Raw genomic sequence first — 23649 nt, forward strand, 5'->3', positions numbered from 1 at the left:
TATAATAAAAATAGTCTGATTTGTATTAATGTACGTCCGTTTGAGCGTTCTAAAAGAACAGTCTCTTTTCAAGATTAAATATAATTTTAAAGAGTTGAACTGCTTGATTCCTAATTTTTAGGTTTCATTTTCTAATTAAATAAACTTAAAAGTATGGGATGAAACATTTAAAAAAAACATGATTAACTCTAAAACCTAACTTTCAATAACAAAAACAAAAATGTCCATTATATATGAAGAGAGCCTTCTTAGTCCACCCTTTTAAAATTTTGTTTAGTATGTTTTTTTCAGAAGTGAAAATGGTTTTTTTTACCTTGGGCTGGGGACATAGTTCTTCTTTACTACCACCCCATCCCCACGGAGGTGCTCAATTGCCATAAAATAATCAAGAGCTCTGATTTTCTGAGTGGCCTGGGAAATTTAAGAAGCAAAAGACACTCCACTTATTTAATGCATATTGTTGTTTAAAGCTTTCTCAAAACTGTATTATTAAGTGTACATTTATGGTGGTGATCATTGCAGTTCGATGAAGAATTCACAGCTCGACAGGAAGCTCAAGCTGAGCTTCAAAAAAGAGAAGAAAAAATCAAAGAGCTTGAAACAGAAATCCAACAACTTCGAACCCAGGTAATAAAACAAGATACAGACTTTGTGTCATGTCACATTGAGTTCGAAGGTAGAAAACTATCTTGTTAGGTGAAGGAAAAAATGTGACCAGAAGCAGACTTTCTGGTAGTTTCCCATTTTACTTGAAATAACTACAGATTTGATTTTCCAGGACAATAAATCATTTTAATGTTTGGATAAAAATATGGCATTCATTGCATAAAGTGCCCTGCATATTTTTAATGGAATGTATTACACAAGCAAAACTCTTTCTTGAGATGAAATTTTCATAATGATTTGAAAAATTGGATGCATAGTATTTTCTTTCAAAAGAAATGTGGAAATGTTCATTAAAGCTTTTTGAGATCTCTTTATATCTCGACTACCATAATTTCAAAATCTGTAAACTTTATATTTCCACCTACATTCCCTATGATGAAAACCCCCCATATACACTTAAAATCTTAATTATGGTGTCTGAATTTTAGAGCTGATTACATACTCTCAACACAACATATTTTTTAAATGAATATAAAGAAACATAAGATTAGTTCTTAGCCTCATAGATGCCCAGTAGGGTGTTTGTTGATTGACTAGGTCTGTTTCTGTCAATCTACTGAAAAGTGACTTCAGAAGTCAACAGTGAACTCCACATTACCCAATGCAGTGGCCTTTTCCTACCCTTAGCCTCTTTCACTTATCTGTAATATTTGATAATTTCTTTTCACTCAATCTCTCTTTTTTGTGTCATCTGACTTCGTTTTCTACATATCTCAGAACTCAGTTTCTCTTTGTTTTCATCCTCCAAATGATGACATTCCCCAGTGTTCTGTCCTCTGCTCTTTTTTCTCTGTATGTCCTTGCACTAATATCCCATCCAATATCATAAATTCAAATATCACCTTTTAGTAGGTGTCAAGTCCCCTGGGTTTGTTGTCTATTTCCAGCTCTTGATTAGATCTCCACGTGGGCAGGTCCTGCTGCATGTTGAAATCAAACCTATTATTTGTGGTCACTTCTCTGTCCTCAAACCAGCTTGGTCTCCATTCTTATTTGTTTAAATTTTACCACCAATTTTTTTTTTATTGTGAAGCTGGAGTTGTCCTGGCCTTTTCCCCGCCCTGCCTCCTGACAGATTATTAAGTTGGTCACTGTATTATGTCAGTTCTTTCTTTTTTTTCGCTTTGCATCAAAACCCTGAACCCCCCAGGGCCACTCTCTCATTCCATCCTGCCTGGAATATTACAATAGTTTCCGAACTTTCTGCCATGCCTATAGTCTCTTCCTCTTCAGATTCACGCTTTATGTCAGTTGCAAATTAATCTTCTTAAAACACTACCCTGATTATTGTCACTCCAGGCTTTAATATGTTCAGTGGTTGCCTGTTGCATTCAGGATTGAAGAAAAAAATCTCCTTACCGGGAATTTGAAGGCCTTCTATCTGGGGCTCCCTTATCTCCCCTTTGCAGCCTCGTCTCTGCTCCCCTAACTCCAGCCTCTGTTGTAGCTAAGTCACCTTTCCTCCTCCCTTCACATGTAGAATTTACTGTCTCCACACTTTTCCTTCGGCCAGCATTTCCCAGACATTAGTTACAGAGGTGCTAATAGGTTTTTCATGAGGAAAGCATTCCATAGTCCAATAAATTTGGTATGCTTGAAATTCTCCTCTTGGAGATTCATCATTTTCATTAGCATACTAAAGGGTCTGAGATGGCCTACATTAAAGAAACCTGTCGAACTCTTTTTCCTATAGCTTTCTCAAACTCATTTAGCCACAGAACCCTTTATTTCAGACCACCTATTAACATCTCCTGCAGAAGAGTTTGTTCATGGAACTTAGTTGAGAAATGCTGACTTAGGTTATTCTCTCTCAGAAACGCCCTCCCTTGCTCCTCTGTGCCAATGAAACATCTCCTTTAAGGATCAGCTCAGTATAACATCCTTTGGAAAGCATCACCCAAAACTCTGGGAATTTCTTTGAACTTTTATATCCCTTTTGTAGACCACTCCTATCATATTTGGTTGTGTGCCTGCTTTATCCCTTCCCCTGCAGCATAAACACTTTGAGGACAATGTCTTTACTTCCTGTGCTTACTCTTATTAAAGTCCCTACTGCACCTAGCACAGGGCCTTACCATTTAATTGTGTAGTTGCTTATTTATTATCAACGGATCTGGAAAAGTGCAGAGTCACACAGTACTTTCTAGTGCACCCCAAATTGTGTCAAATAGTAAATGGTCCATTTGCTGTATTCAATTCTCAATACTCTATTGTGGTCTCATTTAATTGTTCCATTCCTAATTGTTCATAGAAGGGAAGAAAAGGGCTGATATGATTTGATTTTAAGGCTGGTGGCATTTGAGACTTTTATTCAATTTGTAAAATATCTATTTAACTTGAGTAAAAAGTCCTATTTTAAAGTAATAGCATTTTTGTGGTTACACAAGTTTTATATCATAAACATGATCTCATAGAGGCAAAATTTTATGTTTACAAACAAGTATTACTTTCATTTTGCTGTCAATTAATACAAAATATGGGATACACATTTTACCTTTCAAATTATTAAACAAATCCATTTATATACAAAATTTATAGGGTAAATTACTAATTGACTGAACTTTTCAGAAAAATTATTTTAATTTTCCTCAGAATTTCTTTGCTATCTCAATCAAGATTGGAAAAATCAGACTGTTTTCTATAGTTTTGCTGCATTAAAAATAAAATAGAAAGAATTTGCATATTTTAATCCTATCCTTCTTCCTAATCTCAGGAAGGGATTGCATTCCAGGAGAGGATTGTCATTTAAGTGTATAAACACTTTAGTTGTATATATGTATATACACACATAAACATTCATATGTGTGAATAAAATATTTGTGGACAGTGTGCACTGAATATTAGGAGAAACATTTCTGTGATGCTGTTTACCTGTGATTGTTAATTTTTAACATTCTTGTAAATGGGTCAGTCCTTTAAGTTGATTGTTTCAAAAATAAGCTTCCACTTATTTATTATGTAACGATTATTCTAAGTTCGTTTAGTTCAATTAGTCTGTGGAGGAAATTCTTATTAGTAAAGATTAGAAGAGTTTCTCCCCAAATAAAAATAACACTATACCAAGACATGTTAATAGTTTTAAACTTTTCATTCAGTTAGTCTAATGTTGTATCTCAATTACAGAAGATGCATGTTCATTTGTAGGACATTCCTTAGGAGTGTTTATAATTAACAAACTCACTTTTATATTCATTTTCATTTTGGAAAGTAAACCGTTGTCATCAGTAATGGTTTAAAGTAACAGGTCCAGATTAATAATCAAAAAGTGGACAATATGGAATGCAGTGATCTCCGTCAGCTGTCATCCATCATTATTAGAGAATGAGCTTGAAGTTCTTTTCTGATGGGAGAAATAAGTTATAATCTGCTCATACTGCAAGCTGTAATTAATTCCACTCAAGGCAACTGACACCCATTCGTTAGGAGCTAGTCTGTTGTAGTGGAAAGAGGACTGCCTTAGATATGAGAAGAACCACATGTAAATCTTAATCATATTTCAGACTGTGCGACCTTTGGTTAGTCATTGAACCTCTTTGCAGTTACAGCTTCCTCATCTATAAGCGGTGAGATAAAAATACCCAACCTACATTATAGGGTTATAATAAGGATGAAAAGAAATAATAGATGTAAAAACATTGATAAACCTGTATTATTATGCAATGGATGTTACTTAGCATTAATTCTTGGTATTAGAAGATAGCTAAGTTACTGGTGCTATGAGACAGACTCTTTGTGTAAAGCTAATCGGCCCCAAGGGAGTTGAATCAGTTATTTTGTATTAATCATCCCGTATTCATACCAACTAGTCTTAACAGGCCCAAGCCATATACAGTACTTCTTCTTTGCATATACTTATAATGAAAGGTAAGTTTTCATTATTTTGGAGGAGTGTTTCACAAAATCTTTGAGCATGCCAACTTTCCTAGCCTTAGTATATGAGCAGAGTTAGTCATTATCCAGGGTTTAGAATGCTTATCAAAAATCTATGCAAGTCTTTTTCATGTATTCTTAAGCCCTTAGATGTTGCTAAATTAAATAAATCTTAAACAACCCAACCACAAATGTCTACTGAGAAGTTTTCTTTGCTACTATACTTTACTGTAAGCATTTAAATAAGCATTGGGTTATTTTATATTTCAGGGACATGGACTCTCAGGTTCATCAGGAATTCCAGGCCCTCCTCTACCTCCTCCATTGCCAGGTGCTGGGCCACCCCCGCCCCCACCTCCACCAGCGCCACCTCTACCCAGAGGAGGTCCCCCTCCTCCTCCACCTCCTTTACCTGGGGTACATGGAATAGCATCACCACTGCCTTTGTTTGGGGGACCTCCTCCACCACCTCCCCTTGGAGGAGTTCCTCCTCCTCCTCCGGGAGCACTTGATCTGCCATATGGAATGAAGCATAAAAAAATATATAAACCTGAGGTGTCCATGAAGAGGATCAATTGGTCAAAGGTAATACTATGACTATAGCTTTATGGCTTTGTCTAGTCATAGTTGCTCATTAATGTGTGAATGACGGTATTGCTACTTATAAGTATGATATAATAATTGAGAACATGACCACTGATTCTTTTGCTTTTGCTTGTGAGTTCACTGTCTTATGTTCATCTTTCATAGCTGGAGAATTGGAAACTCCACAGACAACTTGAAATTAACATAGAAGACAAAAGGAAAGTGAAAGTGGTTTTAGAGAATAGTATATGAAAAATAATTTTGATTCTTTTACCAATGTTAACTTTAATTGCTATAACATTCTTAAATATAATCTTTGTATTAATGGGCCTTTTTATCTTAGTTATTTTTTTCTTAGAAAATTATTAGTTTTTTTTTTAGTTTTAAACTTTCAGATAGTGTGGAATCGCTGACAGTATTCAGTAGAGACATAAACTTTTTTTATATGATGTGTGAAAGATTTTTCTTTTGAATGTTATTTTGCTTTATTGTTATCAAATAACATGTCTTATAAAAAGCTTATTATCAAGATTGACACAGTCCGCATTCACTGGGAACTAATCTAATGAAAATACAATTACCCAGGCCACCATTTGGGGAAATGTCTATTCCAAGAACATAGTTACAGTGATATCTGACAGTATCTACATATTAAATTGGTTTGACCAGAATAATGGTTAAATCATTTTTTAAATTAAGCATATACTTATGCTTTGCTCATAAGAGTAAATGAGGTATAAATGTTTTTGGAATGTAGTTATTTTTTGTTAGGCACAATCGACCAAACTATAGGACCTAGAAGCTGCTGGCCCAGTTATCTGTGTGTGTAAATGTAATGATATGTTAATTTAGCAATTAAGCATATAGTGTAATGGCACTTACATATCACAAAGCATCATGATATGTACTGGAAAATGCACAGTTCTAATATTGGGTTTCAGTGTAGTGGCTGAGAGCACAATTCTGTGGAGCTACACTGCCTGGGTGTGAAAGCCATCTTCGCCATTTACTAGCTTGGGCAGCCAGTCAGACTTCCTGGGGCTCGGTTTCCTCATCTTTAACATGGAGATGATAACAGGTCCTACTTCAAAGGATTATTGTGAGGATTAGATGAGATGAGTTAATGTGTGAAATCACTTAAAAGAGTACCTGACACACTTTAGGAGGTATGTAAATGTCAGCTATTATGGTTATTTTCTGTAACCATGGGGAATTTACTTTTCTGAATCTCAGTTTCCCCATTGTTAAAAATCCAGGAGCAAGAAGAAGGTATGTAAGTTGGGGGCAGGGATTTACTAAATTATTTTTAAGATTCCTTCCAGTAGAAGATTTTTTAAAATGTAATTTGCTACATAGCCTGTTGCTGTTGTGTATTTTTCTGTACACTAGTAGAAGTCTGTGACTTTCCCAATGAATGTTTACTTAAGAAGTGTTGTTTTGATAGATCCTAAAATTGATTTAGTAGGTAGATGAATGAAGGTAATATCATTCAACCTTGGTGAAAGTGAATTCTTTGAAAATTTAAATATGAAGTAATACTTTAGAAACTTATCTTTGTTATTTTTGTTTCAGATTGAACCCAAAGAATTGTCTGAGAACTGTTTCTGGTTGAAAGTTAAGGAGGAGAAGTTTGAAAATCCAGATCTCTTTGCAAAATTGGCACTGACTTTCGCTACCCAGATAAAAGGTATATTTTATTTTTTAATATAGAGTTCTTGTTCTGATATATTGAATTCAGTGCTTTGCTAAAAAAATCTAGTAATGTGTACATGTATAATTTTTTGAGCAGAGTCAAACATAATTAGATTGACATATTAACTGTATTTTACCTAGCAGCAAAAGAAGGATAGCTTTTTTCCTGTTAAATTTATTTTGCATAAATGTTATTATTCACCTGAAAATATGGGTTTTATTTTTATTGTTTAATATGTAACTTATACTCCTCTATTTAAAGTTGTCATTTTTACTGAGAAGCAGAGGGGATGAATCTGTTGATTCACCATGTAAGAGAAAATAATGTAATTTGAGTAAGTTTGGTGCCATCGCGCTTATGTAGTCTTACATTTGTAGTAATACATTTGGTTTTTTTTGGAAATTTGATAGTTTTTTTCTATAAGCAGATTGTCTGGAATAATATCAAAATCTGGTACCTAATAAGTATATTTTACAGATTTGATAATTGAGTGCCTTCTTTATGATTAGATCCTTAACCACTTATGAATTTCACACATAATTTTGGTACTATATAGGTAACTTCTCAATCTCATAATTAATCATTGTGGTTTGTGAATTTTTGGTATTTCATTTTAACATTACTATTTTACTAATTATCACAGAATTGATAGCTTACTTAAGCATAGGAGTTTTTTCAGCCTGAGTGAGTCTTTACAACTAAGAAATTGATATACTCCACACACCCATGCCCTTGGAATTAGCTCCTTTACCATTCATTTGTCTGATTTGTCACAACATGCCTTAGAATGTGAGAATGTGAATTTTGGAAGCTTCAGAGAGAGAGAGAGAGAGAGAGAGAGAGGTGAAAATTATTCCTTTTCAGCCCTTCTAGCTTATCTTGCGCACTGGAGGTACTTGTACTATATTCGTTGTTCCTTGTAGATTGAAGCTCACACACATACAGAAATCTGGGGTGATTAGAGTATTCTGAAGAGTTTTGACATTTAAGAAAATTCCTGCCATTAAAGTCTTTTACTTCCCTTATTTGCTCTACTAGACTTCACATTTAAAGGATTCTTCAAGGACTCCAGACATTACTATTTATTATAACCACTTTTTTTAATTGAAAAAGTAAAACATGCTTACACATCAAGGTATTAATAATAATAATAAAAAGATGCGTGGTAAGCATATCCCTTCAATCGCAGACTTACAGCTTCTTCCCTAGAGAAACCACTCTTACTGATTTCCCACATTGCCTCCTAGAAATAGTCTATGCCTCTAGAAGCATATGTGTATATATCATTTTTTGTTTTTACTTCTTTCTGTTTTCATTTTATATACTTGAATATATTCCATAGTAGTTTATGTTTATCTACTTTGTTCTTTTTACACATTGAACGGAATTCTGTGGTATGAGCCTATCTGAATTTATTTAACCTGTCCCCTATTGATGGATATTTAGATTATTTCCAGTCTTTTGCTATTTCAAGCAATGCTGCGGCAAACGTGTACCTACATATACGTTTGTGCACATAGGATCTATATGTAGGATAAATTTTAGAAGTGAAATTCCTGGATAAAATGCTGTCTGCATTTATAATTTTGATAGATATTACCAAATTTCCTTCCAAAGAGTTTGTGTCCATTTATAGTGTTACATCTAAAATACATATGAACATCTGTTTCCCGACAAACTTTGCCTATCTCAGAGGTGAAATGGTAAATCATCCATGTTATAATTTTTACTCCTTAAATTAGGAGTGAAGTTGAGTAGCTTTCCTTCTATTCAAAGGCAATTTTAACTTCTTTTTCTGTGAACAACTTCCTCCAGTTATTTGCACATTTCCTGTTGAGCACTTGTTCTTTTACTTATTGATGTATTTGTATTGAGTCCCATAAGAATTATAGGTTTCATAAAATTTCAGGGTCTGTCTGGACCTTAGAAGTGATTAAGCCAAACTCTATTTTACAAATGAAGAAAGTGGAGTTTGAAACATGGAGGTTAGTATAAAATCCATTAGAGAGTTTCTCAAGGTAGTGTGGTATAGTGGGAAAAGCCCAGAGGAAATGAAGTCATACATTCTTGTATTTCAGCTGTGATACTAGTAACCTCTGCAACTGAATTTTCTCATCTATAAAATGAGAAAGACTAATGTTTAACTAGAAGTGTGAGAATTAAATAAAGTTATATATTTAAAGCACCCAGCATGGTACTTGATATAGCAGGCACTCAATAAATATCAGTTCTCCTTTCCCTTTCATTTAACATGATGCTGTGTGTGTGTTTGTGTGTGTTTTGTTTTAGTTATTGACACTTATTACAACTGTTAATTCAGCAAGAGACTTCCATGCTCTTTTGAGCAGCACTTGGCAAAGCTAGTCAGTTAGAGTAGAAACCATTCTTACTCTGGCTGCTAAAACATAATCAAAGCAAAATAAAACCAAAGTCATGTAAAGGCTCTCACGTACTCACTACTGAGAATTCTGCATTTCCATTCCTCTTAACTCTGATTCTCTGAATTTTCTATGTGATACTACTACCTCTTCTACTTTCCTAATTTTGAATATTTGAGTCCAAATTAGGTCAGGAGCACCTTTGAGTACCATTACTTTTACTCAAATTTATTTCTGAAGGGACATTTAAAGGAACAGTTAAGCATCATAGCATATTCCATAACATAGCCAAAACAAATTTGAATGATACAAACTTCCATTTGTTTTGATAAGTATTGATTGATCTTAACTCTAACAGCTGAAGTTCCTTGTCACTTGCAGTGCCTTGATTCATAATTTGGTCAATAGGTGGCAGGATCAGTAAGAAATCAGCTGGAGCCTCTGGCTCCAGGCAACTCAAACCACACTGCCTTGGCTTTCCTAGCTTCAGGGCACCACTTTTTTCCCTATTCTGCTGCTGTTTGCCACTCACGCAGCTGTGTTCTGGAAGGAGCAACATACTTGTTTCTAAGACCTATTTCCAAAGCTCTTAGACCCAGTGTTCCAAAACCTCTGAGAATTTCCTCCTCCTGCAAGGGGTTTGGAAAGCTCGTGTCTCTCTTCTCGCTAAATGCATTGTGAAGCATTACTGGTCTGTGTTTCAAGAAAACATTTCACTTAGGAGTTTATAGTTGCTTCAGATTGCTAAATAGAAAGAAGTTTTAAAATAGGCTAGTTCTGATACCTATAATATTTAAATGTGTAAATGTTTAATATGGGAAAGTACCATCAAATTATACTTTCCATTTGAATCACTTATTCTTGGAGTTGTAGAGAAAATTATTCTAAATTTCCTATAATAATCCAAAATATTTCTGTCTTAGGAGAGAATGAATCTCTCATTTCATTTAATTTGTATTTGTTGGGTACCCACTATGTGCAAGGTCTTATACTAAATAGGAGGGAGATAAATGAATAAGGTCTTGTCTTTGTACCAGGGAACTCATCTAGTCAGGGAGAAAGAAAGAGGTATACTCCACTTAGTCAATTTTTATTAAATGTTAGCCTAGATATTTTTAAGAAGCCAAAGGAGCACAAAAGGGAAACAGTTAATTTTGACTAGGGCAAATGGAGATCCCAGAGGCGGTATAATTTGTTCTGGGCCTTGAAATTTAAGCAAAATTTCAATAGGGGGAGAAGGAAAGAAGGCATTCTAGGCAGAGAACACTATTAGCAAAATATGGAGAGGGTGAAGTGCATGCTGTGTTGAAAGCACAGCCTGTTGGGCTGGAACTTGGAGTGAAGGTGGTGAGGTGAATTTCACACTGAGGAAATGGGGTTTTGTTCTTTAAGCCTAGGGGCCCAATAATTTGATGATTAGCCATTGAGCAGGCCTTTGGAGGATAGGTAATGGGAATTCACAGGTAGATGATGGACCATTGATTGTGAATCAATACCAGTAGGCTAGACAAGATGTGACGATATCCTGATCAGTGTGAGTTCTTAATCTCTACAGTTTCTTCTAGTTCCCAAATCCTGTGTCCTCATGCTTATAATATTTAGGGTCTTCTTACAAGCCATAATGATGCTGTATGACAAACTAGATCTCAAAATGCTCTCTGGATTAATGACAAAAAGTGCATATATTAGAGGCAGTTGGAAAAGACTTAGTATTGGGTTGGCCAAAAAGTTTGTTGTCCGTAAGATCTTATGGAAAACCCAAACACACCCGATACTTTGGACTGTACATCATACATGTAACTGTTGGAATTTGCATATGTGTTCTAGTTTTATTTATTATTCAAATTGATGATATTTGGGGACATATGAACAACAAAGCTATAATAATAATGTCATTTTCCTTAAAAATCTATAGTAATTATAGATAATAGTGATATTATATAAGAATTAAAGTAATGATGGTTAATATTAACTAAACTTGAAATAAATAATAAAATATGTAGGTTATAACTGCTAATTCTAATTAGAATTTATAGGGTTCTCTAGAGGCTTCAGGAAGAACAAAGATAGTGTGTGTGCAAGTTGTAAGCAATTTCTTTGGTTTTAATGTTACTTGGAGGAAATTTAAGAAATAAACATAGAAGGCTAATAAAGTTTAGCTTCTTCAATAATATATTTCTGTAGTGCAATTTAGCTTTAATAACAGAAAATTGAGGTGTTATAAATATTTCAAATGCATATAAAGATCATTTTGCAATGCTTGAAATATTGGGCTAGCTTCAAAATTATGGTGGAACTGAGTCTGAAGATATATTTATGTAAAAGCACTTTTCCTCTAGGATCATATTTTAAATTATGTTTCTTAGTCTTAGAATCAGCTGGTTGCTTTTGAAGATACCCACCCTTGTTTGGTTGCTTAACACGGTCTTATATATTTAGTAAATCAATGAAAAAAAACAAAAAAGTGTTAAAATCTAATTTATCTCTGTCTTTATAATATAGGAAGTCTTGGAATTGACTTGAAAATAATGAGATGTCAGTCTTAGCACACACTCCTTATAAATGGTGCTAAAGTGTCCTGAGAGACCTGGTGTCTTAACAAATAATTTGTCATCTTAATGACATAATATAAATGCTTCTTAGTGTAAGCATTAATATGTAAGGGAACAAACCGAGAAGGCTTTAATTTTTTCAGGCAGCCAGCTAAAAACCATATATAATTTCATCATTCTTATTATATCTAAATTCTTTGGATATATATATTATCACCTTATCAAAGATTTTTTCATTATGAACATTTTAAGTGTTTTAACTTAATGATGACTCATGTTTTCATTTCCAGTTGGCTTGTGGAAGAGGAAACAAAGAATTCATGAGCCAGAGGTCCATGCCATTACTTAATTATAAGAGTCACTAATTGTAAAGAGAAATTGAGGCAGTGTATCTTCAGCCTTCTGAATGAGTAGGCTTCAAAATAGCTTTCTTTACATATTGGTGATGCTATGGTGACTGTACTACTATCTACACCATCACTACTAATAACAATAATAATAGCACTCATAATAATAATAATAGCAGTAATAGCACATATATTAAGCATTTACTATGTCCCAAGAACTGTGATAAGCATTTTAAATTCATATCTCATTTAGTCCTCACACCAGCCCTAGATAACCTATATTATTGTTTTATAGGTGAGGAAACAGGCTATGGGAATTAAGAATTATGTCTTGTTTACGTAGTTAGTAAGTGGCAAAGGTGAGGTTTGAACCCAGGTTTGTTCTTAATCACTTCCCCATGTTGTAACAACGGCTTTTATGCCCTTAGTAATTTGTGCATTTTGTTGCATAGTTAACTGATACCTTTTTTTGTGTGTGTGTGGTATGCGGGCCTCTCACTGTTGTGGCCTCTCCCATTGCGGAGCACAGGCTCCGGACGCACAGGCTCAGCGGCCATGGCTCACGGGCCCAGCCGCTCTGCGGCATGTGGGATCTTCCCGGACCGGGGCACGAACCCGTGTCCCCTGCATCAGCAGGCGGACTCTCAACCACTGCGCCACCAGGGAAGCCCCAACTGATCCCTCTTTAAAGTTATAGTTTCACATATATTATCTTGTGAAATGTGTAATCCTATTATTCTGGCACTGAAGACAGTTCTTTAGAACTTAAACCAAAGCTAGGAAGTTGTATATTTGGAAGGGAGTAAGGTTATTTTTTTTTTGTGACTAAAATTTTTAAGGCATTTTTTGAATGGAATCTGTCAGTTGTAAAGCATTGCTATGACTTAAGGTCTGTCTCTTCTAATAATGAATGAAGGAATGCGGTCTTCATGTCATTAGGCATTTGGTAAGTATATATTAATATACATGGGGTACATAAAGTAATGAAATCAGTTTTTCATGGGGCTCCTTTGAGGTTAGCTTTATAACATTATAGACACCTTGTTTTATTTTAATATAACACTTTTTAGCTATGAGTTAGTGAGACTGTCTCTCCCCATTTCAGTAATTTTTGCTTATATACATTGTATGGATTAGGCACAATAACAGGTGTTTAGTTGATAGCACTTACAATTCACACAGATAATCATTCTCATTTAGAATTATTGTTCTAGCTAAATTAGTTTTATTTTGGCAAATAGAAATTATTTACATTTGAAATCCTGTGGAATTTTTTCACACAGCTATATAAAACTGTAATGGGGTGTGTTTTGGTCCGATTGTATATTGATGGCAGTTATACCTGTTCCAGACTATATATTTTACGTGATATAAGAAGTAAGAGCAAGAGGTTTCTCTAATTTGTTTAAGAGAAATATATTTAATTTAGGGATGTGCAAATCTAGTAGCTTTTCTGAGGCATTATATATAAGTAATTCTTCGGCCAATTAGTCCTTGTTGGTAAGAGTAAATTTAATTCTTTATTTTTAATAGGTTATTCAGTAATATCTTGGTGTTATCTTGTTTTCACTAATTTTAAACTATGTTTTTTGGGATCATTATTATAATTTTCATTCATATCATTGTTTTTTGGTTTTTGATTTGCTTGTGTTTTTATTTTTTCCAGTTTTATTGCAATATAATTGACATATAACATTGGGTAAGTTTAGGGTGTACCACATAATGATTTGATATTATGTATGTATTGCAAAATGATTACCACAATAAGTTTAGTTAACATCCCTCAACTCACATAGTTAGAAACTTTTTTTCCTTGTGAGGGGAACTTTTAAGATTCACTCTTAGCAACTTTCAAATATACAATACAGTATATCGTTCACTATAGTCACCATGCTGTACATTACATCACCAAAACTTATTTTATAACTGGAAATTTGTACCTTTTGTCCATCTTCACCCAATTCCCCTACCCCCTATCCCCTGCCTCTGGCAACCACAATACTCATCTCTGTTTCTATGAGCATATCATTATTTTAAAACAACGTTTAACATCTTGTAGGTGTGTTGATTGAGTGAGCTAAATTTTGTTATTTAGTGCCCTCCAGATACTGTACGGGAGATGACTCAAGAAATTAAAAATTATAACTTAAAAATATCAGTTCCATTTTAACACAGGTTCCTAGGAATACAGTTACACTTGAAAACAGCTTCACATTTTTGTGGAAGTTGGAAGAATTTTAACTTTTTATTTTATTGTTGTGGATAATGTTAGTTGCCTATAGCTATTGATATATATAACGAATTATCCCCAAATTTAGCAACTTAAATGAACACACATTTATTTTCTCACAGTTTCTGGGATCATGGCAGAGCTCAGCTGAGTCCTCTGTCTCAAGGTCTGTCACAAGGCTGCATGTGAGGTGTTGTCAGGGCATTCCGTTCCTCTAGGACTATTGGACTGAGGGCCGCCATTCGTCTTTGCTGGCTTTTATCCAGAGGCTGCCCTCAGTTCCTTGCCTCATGGGCCTCTCAGTAATGCAGCTGACAAAAGGCAGTTTGCTTCATCAAATTGTGCACACCCAGAAGAATTGAATAGAGAATAGAAGCAAAAGGGAAGTCACAGTCTTTGGTAGCCTGATTTCATCATTGGAAGCAATTAACTAGGTCCGGGCTTCACACATGGGGAGGAAATTTACTCAAGGGCATGAATACCAGGAGGCAGGAAGCATTTGGGAACCATTTCAGAAGCTGCCTACCATATGGATATATACAATTTGATTTCTCAGTAATTACAAATGCTATGACATCTCTCTTCTTGATGACTTCAACAGAATCCTAAGTGGTCTCTCTGCCTTCAGTCCTCTTTCCTTGTGATCCGTTTTCTACAACCTAATCAGAATTGTCTTTCTAAAGTATAAATTATCATGGCACTCCTATGCTTGGAACATTTCACTGACCACCCATTGTCTCCTAGGGAACATCTAAACTCATGCATTTCAAGGTCATTTGCCTCTTCACTCTGCCTAAAACATACTCAGTCTGGACTCTTTTGTTCCTGGAACAGAGACACTTACAAGGCTTTGCAACTTCTCTCTGAACCTTCACCAATTCTTCATTTAGCTTCTGTTTATATGACACTTCTGTCAGAATGCAGTCTTCATAATATATTATAATTGTCTTCATTCATTTGACTCCCCATCAGACACTGAACTTCTTGCAGGCAGGAAGAAGTGTTTCCATTTTGTTTACTGTTTTTTCCCAGTATGTAGTATAGCTTCTGGCAAGTATAAGTGTGTTTGATGAACACACAAGAGAATTACAGTTATGTGTACTTAGTTTCATAGTACCAAGCAAATAAAATAAAGTATGGGTGCTAACCCAAAATTTAGGCATATAGTAAGAAGTGTGTGTGTATTTAATGATTCATTCAGTGATATATATAATAGAACCTGTTTTTTGAAAATCCTTCTTGTAACTGATTAAATACCAGCGATCTACATAATTGAATCTGGCTGTGGTAGTTTGTTAAAGTTATTTTGCCATTTAAGTTCCTATGATTTAGTAATTCACTTCATTTAGGGGTGTGTGTGTGTGTGTGTGTGTACTACCACAGATTTTTGTTGAAATTTTCAAAAATGAAAGCCAGGTTTTTTTCATAGAGGCCTGTGGTTGATTTAGTCAATAAATTTTTAAAATTTATGGTTGGCCCACTTAAACAGAAGTTTAGTGTGCTAAAGTGAATGTCTATGTCATGATTTGTTGTTTGATTCTAAGGAAACTACTTAGTTTCTTATTGTCTCTAAACAGCTATAAAGTAGAATAATGATCAGTAAAATAGAAAAACCATCAATCGTAGCCTTGTGAGAATGAGGATAAATACATATCACAGACTCAACAAAACTGACAATTTTAACAATTACAAATGTTAATATCTGTTGTGCACTTACTATATGCCAGTTTCTTTGTTAAGTGTTTTCCGTGGATTATTTCATTTAATTTTTTCATCTATCCTATGCTGTAGGTACTATGATTGTAGCCATTTTACAGATGAACAAAGTGGAGGTAGAAATCAAGCTCAAGCAGGATGATTCCGCAGCCCATGTGCTTCACCACTTTGCTTTGCTTACTCTGTGGGCAAAGTCATGGAGATAGGGTGCATTAGAGGGAGACTGAATCCACAGCCTTTGCTTTTCAACACCACTGCATCTCTCTGTAGTATGATTGTGCCGATTAAAGCTCTATTATCAAAAACCTCAATTCAGTATCCCCTTGTCTGTCCCACAGGACAAGGATAGACTATTTATGTGATCTTGCCCTTTTAAGTACTTTATTCTTGTGTACTCAATGCTACCTAGCTTATGTAGAGTATTAATGTATTTCTATTAATACGACCCAGTAAAATTATACTCATAAAGTGACAGAACTAAATGAATCAATTTGCCCACTAAACAAACAAACAAAATGTACATATGGTGTGTTGAAAAACGTGTGTTGAAAAACATAGCTCCCAATATAAAACCAATCTAGAAAGAGTGACAATATATTGAAGTTCCTAGCCACTCTTGGCTAAGTTCTCCACATATGTGTGGTGTGCCTTTAGTTTATCCAGTGGTCCAGTACTAATATTAGTCTGATGTTTCCCTGCCTCCCCAGCACCATTACCTCATGCTCTTTGTCATGTGTTGACACTGGCCTAAGGATCATATTTTTAATTTAAATTAATTTTATAGGAGCCTAAGCAAACTATGTGATGCATTCAAATGGCAGATAAAACTCTTGTGAATTATCAGTGTTCCCTCCATGCGAATGGCTTACTGAGAGTTGACTGTGTCTGGCTTCATGTGATAAGAATAGACTGATAACACGCTCCTGGCAATGTGTGAGCAGTGTTGTTTCCTAGCATGTAATTGCTTTTAATAGAAGGCAGCAAAAGTAACTACTCTTTGACATGTGATGCTATTTGTAGTTGTCTTTGAAAAGAGAAGCTAGTGTGATTAGGTACCTTTTGTTCCATTAACAGCAATAATAAAGATGCTATCACTCCTCTCCTAGGTTTTACTATTTGCTCTTTCAGTACCAATCAGATCACACTCTTGTTAATTATTGGCATTTCTATTCTATTTCACATGCTTTAGTTTTCTCAATGCTGACAATTTAAGTATTTTAATAATTTATTGTATTATCAAATGTTAATATATCTGTATGATGGATCAGAATATGGTTCTAAAATCCTTGTATCATAGTTTTATAGACATTCATTGTATAAATAATATCATTTGGCGTTACACAGCTTCTTAATCCATTTTAGGGCATAAACTGAACACATGTAAAGGTGAAATCATAGGAAATTAATTTCATAGATTTGAAGCAGGATTTGGGGACACATCTAGCCCTTTTAAAATTATTTCCAACAGAGATATAGTTTAGCTAAGGGATTCCTTTAAAATTCCTTAAACATTTAAAATTTTTTATCCTTTCCTGAGATGACTTCTAATTAGCCATAGTGTTTGTTAGGTTCACTTATATATAACCTATGAAAGCAGTGAGATTTTTCATATTATTTTCTGCTTGTTATTTGGTTTACTAATGTTGTCTGTCATCCATATAAAAAGATGATGCTAACTACCATAATTAATAGGGCATGATACTATTTTGATTTCCAGTGGTAAGAATGTTTTTAAACTGATCATTTCACCTATTTTTGCCTAATGTTTCTTATGACCAGTGATACTCATTTATGATGACAGTAGGTTAGGGTGCACAAACAAGGCAACTGACTCAGTAAGCCTTGAACTCATGACCTTGGTGTGGTGTTATAACCAATTTAAACAATATGATGACAAAGATAACTGTCAACTATTTTAAACAGCTTTTTCTATAGTAGATATGAACTTGATAGCGTTTGCTTTCTGCAGTAGCAGTGCCTGACAACAGCTTCATACTGTAGGGTTCTTGAATTGTTTAATATTGAAGACTTACAAAAGTGCTTTTTAAATTTAGTACCTTACCAGATAAGGATATAACCATATATTATTAATCTTGTAGAAAAAAGAGGCAAGACAATTAATTCTTAATTTTGCTATTTTCAGGGACATAACTGAATATATTTTAACTAAGCTTTTTTTGAGAGAGATAGTAACTTGTACAAAGCCTTTTCATCATTATCCTAATATTATGGTATCATTTTCACTTTGTTTCAGTGATAGTCTACATTTCTTCATATGTTCAGAGACATCGAGGCAATTGTTTATTGTTATCAGCTATTATTATCAATCATTCTCTTAAATTTAATAATTTTTTCAAAATACCATTATCAGTTTCAATAATGAAATTGAATTGTTTATTGTTATCAGCTATTATTATCAATCATTCTCTTAAATTTAATAATTTTTTCAAAATACCATTATCAGTTTCCTCGGTGGGCAGATTATATTTGTGCCTTGACGTTTATGTATTGCATAATACTTGCTTGGGAGTTATTACCAATAAATGAGTTTATTAATTTAGACTAGACCTTAGTTAGGATCTAATAAAGTAGTAGTCTTAAGAGTTTGCTCTAATTTTTATGAATATTACAAGTGACTACAAATGGCTAATCTTTTTTTTTTTATATAATTTAGTATTTATGAGATGTATGTGACAGCTCTCAGTTATCTGCTTTAATAAAGTAGAATGAATGTGTGGAACTGTTGGGTGTATAATTGGAAGGTAAAGGCAATTAAATGTTTTTATAGTGGTCTTTTTCTTGCATTTCAGTATCTTTAGCTCAGGCCTATTTGTGTTTTTTTGGATTAGGAGTAAGAAACAAAAGAAGCTGTGAAAATGACTGTCCATTGGCAAGATCTACTAGGGCTTGTTTAAAGACTTTTCAAAGATAATTTTTAAACCCTTGTTAGCAGAGAGAAAAATGTGCTCTTGGCCTTTGGAAAACCCATATTGGTCCTGTCTCATACCTTAAGTTTCTTCTACAGTGCACATTACAGAAAACTGTATCTACTATTGAATTTCTTTATGGTCATGAGGATTACAATGGATTTGTCCTGTTTGGGGTGCTATTTTAAGTTGTAAGACTCTCTTTCTGTAGATTGTCTTAATTCCCCCATCTCCATTTTTTGTCTCTTGTAGCAACAGTGATATTGTTGGTAAGGGTCCAACAAACACCTCAGGATTGATATGGTTAGAATTGCAATAAATACATGTAAAACGAATTCATTCATGAACTGTGGTAGATTCAGTTTTGTCTGTGAGTGTTCTGTTGGCTGGTTACCAAGGGTACTCTGCATTTCTTAGCCACTCAGCAGTTGACAACCAGGAACATACATATGAACTAGAACTTCAGTGTTTATCTAATGGGAGAATATGGATATAGTGACAGAGAAGAGTTGATTCAAAAAGTGTTTGTTACATACCATACACTCTTCTGAAATTTTTGTATATATGAAATCATTTCATTAATCCTCAGGAAAGAAAACCTATGAGATGATGTTCTTATCTCCAGTTCTATAGATGAAATAACTGAGTCACAGGAAGATTAAGTGACTTGCCCAAAGGTGACAAGGGTAGAAGATAGCAAAGTTGAGTTTGAACCCAGTGCCCTTACTTATGCTACAAACTGCCAGGTTCCAGTTCATTTATGTAAGTGGTTCAGTCAGTCATATAACCGGTAATCTAGGTTCCTTTTATTCATTTAAGAAGTATATATCATAGAAACCACATTCCACTTCCACTGGCCCGATACATGCCTACGCAGGTCTGGGGTTTATCTGGAAGCCAGAATGGGTGTGACAGCAGGAAAGAGAGTTAGTCTGGTTCAGTGATAGACGCTAGCTGTGGGAGAATTTCCAGACTGTCCACATTTCAGAGTTGCTTCTGTGTCTGAACAATATTATTCATTCTTGGCATCTAAGTGTCCTTGTTTTAGAATCAAATCTTGAAGTGTCATTTGCAACTTGATAAGGACATGAAAAGCTCTTAACAGCAGTTGCTGCTGTTGTTTTAAGCCCTCCAACTGTGTATTAATCCTTACCAAAAAGCCTTTCCTACTGTAACTGCTCCTGTAGGAAGGGTTTCAGAATTCCTTTATTAGGAATTACTCTAAAATGTTTTTCAAGTTTATTTCACTGTTCTCTTAAAAGTGAGAATTCTTAACAGATATTGCTATGTCTTATATTTGATATAGTATTTATATATTGATCATTATCCCCTACTATCTACCCTTACTAAAAATGAGGGGGTTAGAGTCTGTCAGTAACGTTCTCTCTTCCTGGAGGCCTCCAGTTCATCTGACTCCTAGAAATACTGTAATATAGGTACCTAAATTACATTTCACATGTATAAGGTAAATATTAATGCTTTCCTAATAGTCTTTTGAAGTTTGGGGTTTTGAGTTTCAAGGTCATTTCCAAATGTCTCCTAGGAGGTGACTGTGTGTAGCAGTTGCAGGCATAACATGTTTCTTTGACTGAAAGGAATCAATATTTCAACTTATCAACAAACATTTTTTATATTGTTTCAAATAGATTGCTTTAGCCAAGTTACTGAAAATGTGTAAACCATTTGAAAGATTGTGGAAAGTTTAATTTTACAACAGTTTTTGTCAAATTACTTATTAAATTGAAATCATGCTATGTTATTTTTTGTATGAAAAGCACCTGATCATTTATAAGAATCATCTATTGAATGCACATCAGTACTGGCTTGCTAAAATGTTTGGTGTTCAATGGGCATTCACTTCAAATTTTCTACACTTTCCAACTTTGAATTAAGGTCGGATTAGAGGGTTTACAGAAAATATTTGAAATTTGAATCAGCAAAAGAGGTTATATAAACAGTATTTGATATGTTAGTGACATTAATATGTGCATTTGTAACATATCAGTAGTTACACATTATGAATAATGAAACCTATCAGTTTACCTAGAATAAGGTTGCTTTGAGAATTTCTGAACAAATTTTAGCCTGAACACTGCCATTAAGGAAATTTACCTTGGAACCAAGCAACTTCCCATGCAGAAACTAACAGAGTTGCCAGGACATTGGAGTCTGTGGAATGGCTGCTTGTAGAACATCAGTATTTTACTTATCATATTAAAATTCATCATTGTGATCTTTGGAGAGGAAATGAAAGTATGCCCTACTTTATTATTTATATTATGTATATCTGAATAATAGAAATACAAAACTTAAGCAATTAATGTTTTTTAATTTAATTTAATTTTTTATACAGCAGGTTCTTATTAATTATGTGTTTTACACATGTTTGTATATTTGTATATATGTCAATCCCAATCTCCCAATTCATCCCACACCCACAGCCCCATCCCACCCCCCTGCCGCTTTCCCCCCTTGGTGTCCATACGCTTGTTCTCTACATCTGTGTATCTATTTCTACCTAAGCAATTAATATTTTAATAATGCCTTCACTCTTTAGGATGTGTGCCCTGAAATCTATAGAATTAAAGCAACCTATTTCCTTTACCATATAGAGGTGGGCAACTGGGGCACATATAATATTAGACAGCTCTTTGCCAGTCAGAATAGACAATATTTTGAGGTACTAATAACTTTTAGTGAAGGCACCAGCTATGAGTTAAATATACCATCTAATAGGCTTAATATATTAATATGCTAACCACTGTACAGAATTTGCTGGCTGTGGGCAATACATTTCCCAAGAGATATTCTCTGCTAATCTCCATTACTGAGCAGTGATTGAAGATTCTTTTTGAGACTAAATTTTAGTGAAAGATGAAATAGTTTTTTATAAGCCGTGCATATAATAATGTGTCTAAATTCAGTATAACTAAACTTTGTAAAGTAGTCCTCTTTTCACCTATTTCCCTCAGACGCGCACATCTCCCCTCTCCCAGTGGACCCAGATACCTGCATAATCAACATAGTGACAAATTTATGTTTCACAAATCTTGGATCCACTGATGCTTGGGAGCTATATTTCCGTGTGTAGGTATTAATAAGTAATGATGGCCTACATGGAGACTAATTTACTGTAGAAATGAGATAACAGCATTATTCTAGCAATTCCTCCAAGCTGCCATTGAGACTGCGTCTTCCTTGTCTTATTTGCGCATTCAACAAATATGTATTGAATTTCTATTATATGCTATACACTACTAGTTTTCTCAGAATGTTTATTGCTCCATTAGGCCTGTGACCCACAGAATGAGTAACTGAATCCAGTGGTGAAAAAGGATTTTGTTTGTCTTGTTTTGTCATGACAGAATGCCTGTATTTCTGCACGTGCGGCCTTGCTTGCTTACTTAAAGTCAAGATAACTATTTCTACTACCTTCAAGAATTTCCTAGGATCTAAATTATTTCATTGTTGTTGGTTAGACATGCTTAACCTGTTACATGTTAATTGAACCACTGTATTCAATGACAGACAGTATTTTCCAGAAAGTTTCTGCTTAGTTATTCTCATTGCCCTATTTTTATCTGAGTCCTCTCATTGCTTCCTAAAACACAATACGACCAAAAAGTTCCAGTGGACTTTGGGGTCAACCTATATTTTGAGGTTTGGAAATGGGAGTGAAAACGACAGCAGTTAGAATATGCAATAAGAGGAAAACTAAATTCATGATAAAGACTGTTAGGGGTGATATGATATGCTTGTCACCTCACTATGGCATTTGTTTTACAGAATTAATACAGTAATATGATTTTCTTTTTTTGAGGGAACTGCTTATATTTTCTCAGAAATGTATTTTTTTATTTTCAAGAAGTATATAGTAAACAATCTTTCTAGAAATTCTGAGTCCCTTAATAGTTATCAGTAAGCTTATTTTTCTATACAGTCTTATATTAACAAATAAAATTATTGAGCACCTACCTCTGTACCAAATGCTATCCTTGGGTGGGGGGAGGGGATATAGCTGTAATTAAAGTAGATGTGATCTTGATTGTCTTAGAACTTACAGTCTAACAGAAACAATATAATAATAAACATGTCATTAAATTAATATGAATTTCAATTGGTGTTAGGTATCCTAAAGATGATATAATATAGTGATGTGATAGAGAATTCCCTAGGTGGACAATTAAGTGTGGCGGTTAATTAAGGGAAGTCATTTTAAAAGCATATAAATTGGGGAATTTAAGACACATATCTTCAGATGCAGAAGCCAACAGGATTTGTTGATGGGTTGGGTACCAGCGGGTAAGGAAAACACAAGGAATCTGATTACTCAGAGGTTGGGGGCTTGAGCCAAATAAAGTATTGTACAATAAATATCCTATTCTAGCCACACTAGAATCAGAAAAGGCTGAGAGGGATGGTGTTGACAGAAGAAGTGGTCAGAGGATTAAAACAATGTAATAATCAAGAGAAAACCATCTTTGGATATACTATGCTAGTATTTCCAAAGGTAGGAAATACAGTGCAGTTTGAATTAGTTCAGTGTTGATGCATGGAAATAAGATGTATCTCTTTGGCATTAACCTTTGCTTCAACTCTAGGGGTTTGTGCCTCTTTTGATTTGACTGTAAAGACAACCTTTACTTTTTCCTCTGTGTTTAACTATTTGGTCAAATGAACATTGC

At 34.4% G+C, this 23649-nt stretch overlaps 1 protein-coding gene across 1 annotated transcript in view; it reads left to right on the top strand.

Annotated features, from left to right (window-relative positions):
* The window catches only part of DIAPH2 (diaphanous related formin 2), an 888726-nt gene that overhangs the window by 287603 nt on the left and 577474 nt on the right, over window positions 1-23649 (top strand). Inside the window, exons 16-18 of the mRNA XM_029240205.1 lie at window positions 515-627; window positions 4807-5121; window positions 6694-6808. Coding sequence (XP_029096038.1) covers window positions 515-627; window positions 4807-5121; window positions 6694-6808 — 543 coding nt within the window. The remainder of the gene's footprint in view (window positions 1-514; window positions 628-4806; window positions 5122-6693; window positions 6809-23649) is intronic.

The sequence above is a fragment of the Monodon monoceros genome, unplaced genomic scaffold, assembly GCF_005190385.1.
Source record: "Monodon monoceros isolate NGI ecotype Baffin Bay Population unplaced genomic scaffold, NGI_Narwhal_1 Super_Scaffold_22, whole genome shotgun sequence".
Lineage (NCBI taxonomy): Eukaryota > Metazoa > Chordata > Mammalia > Artiodactyla > Monodontidae > Monodon > Monodon monoceros.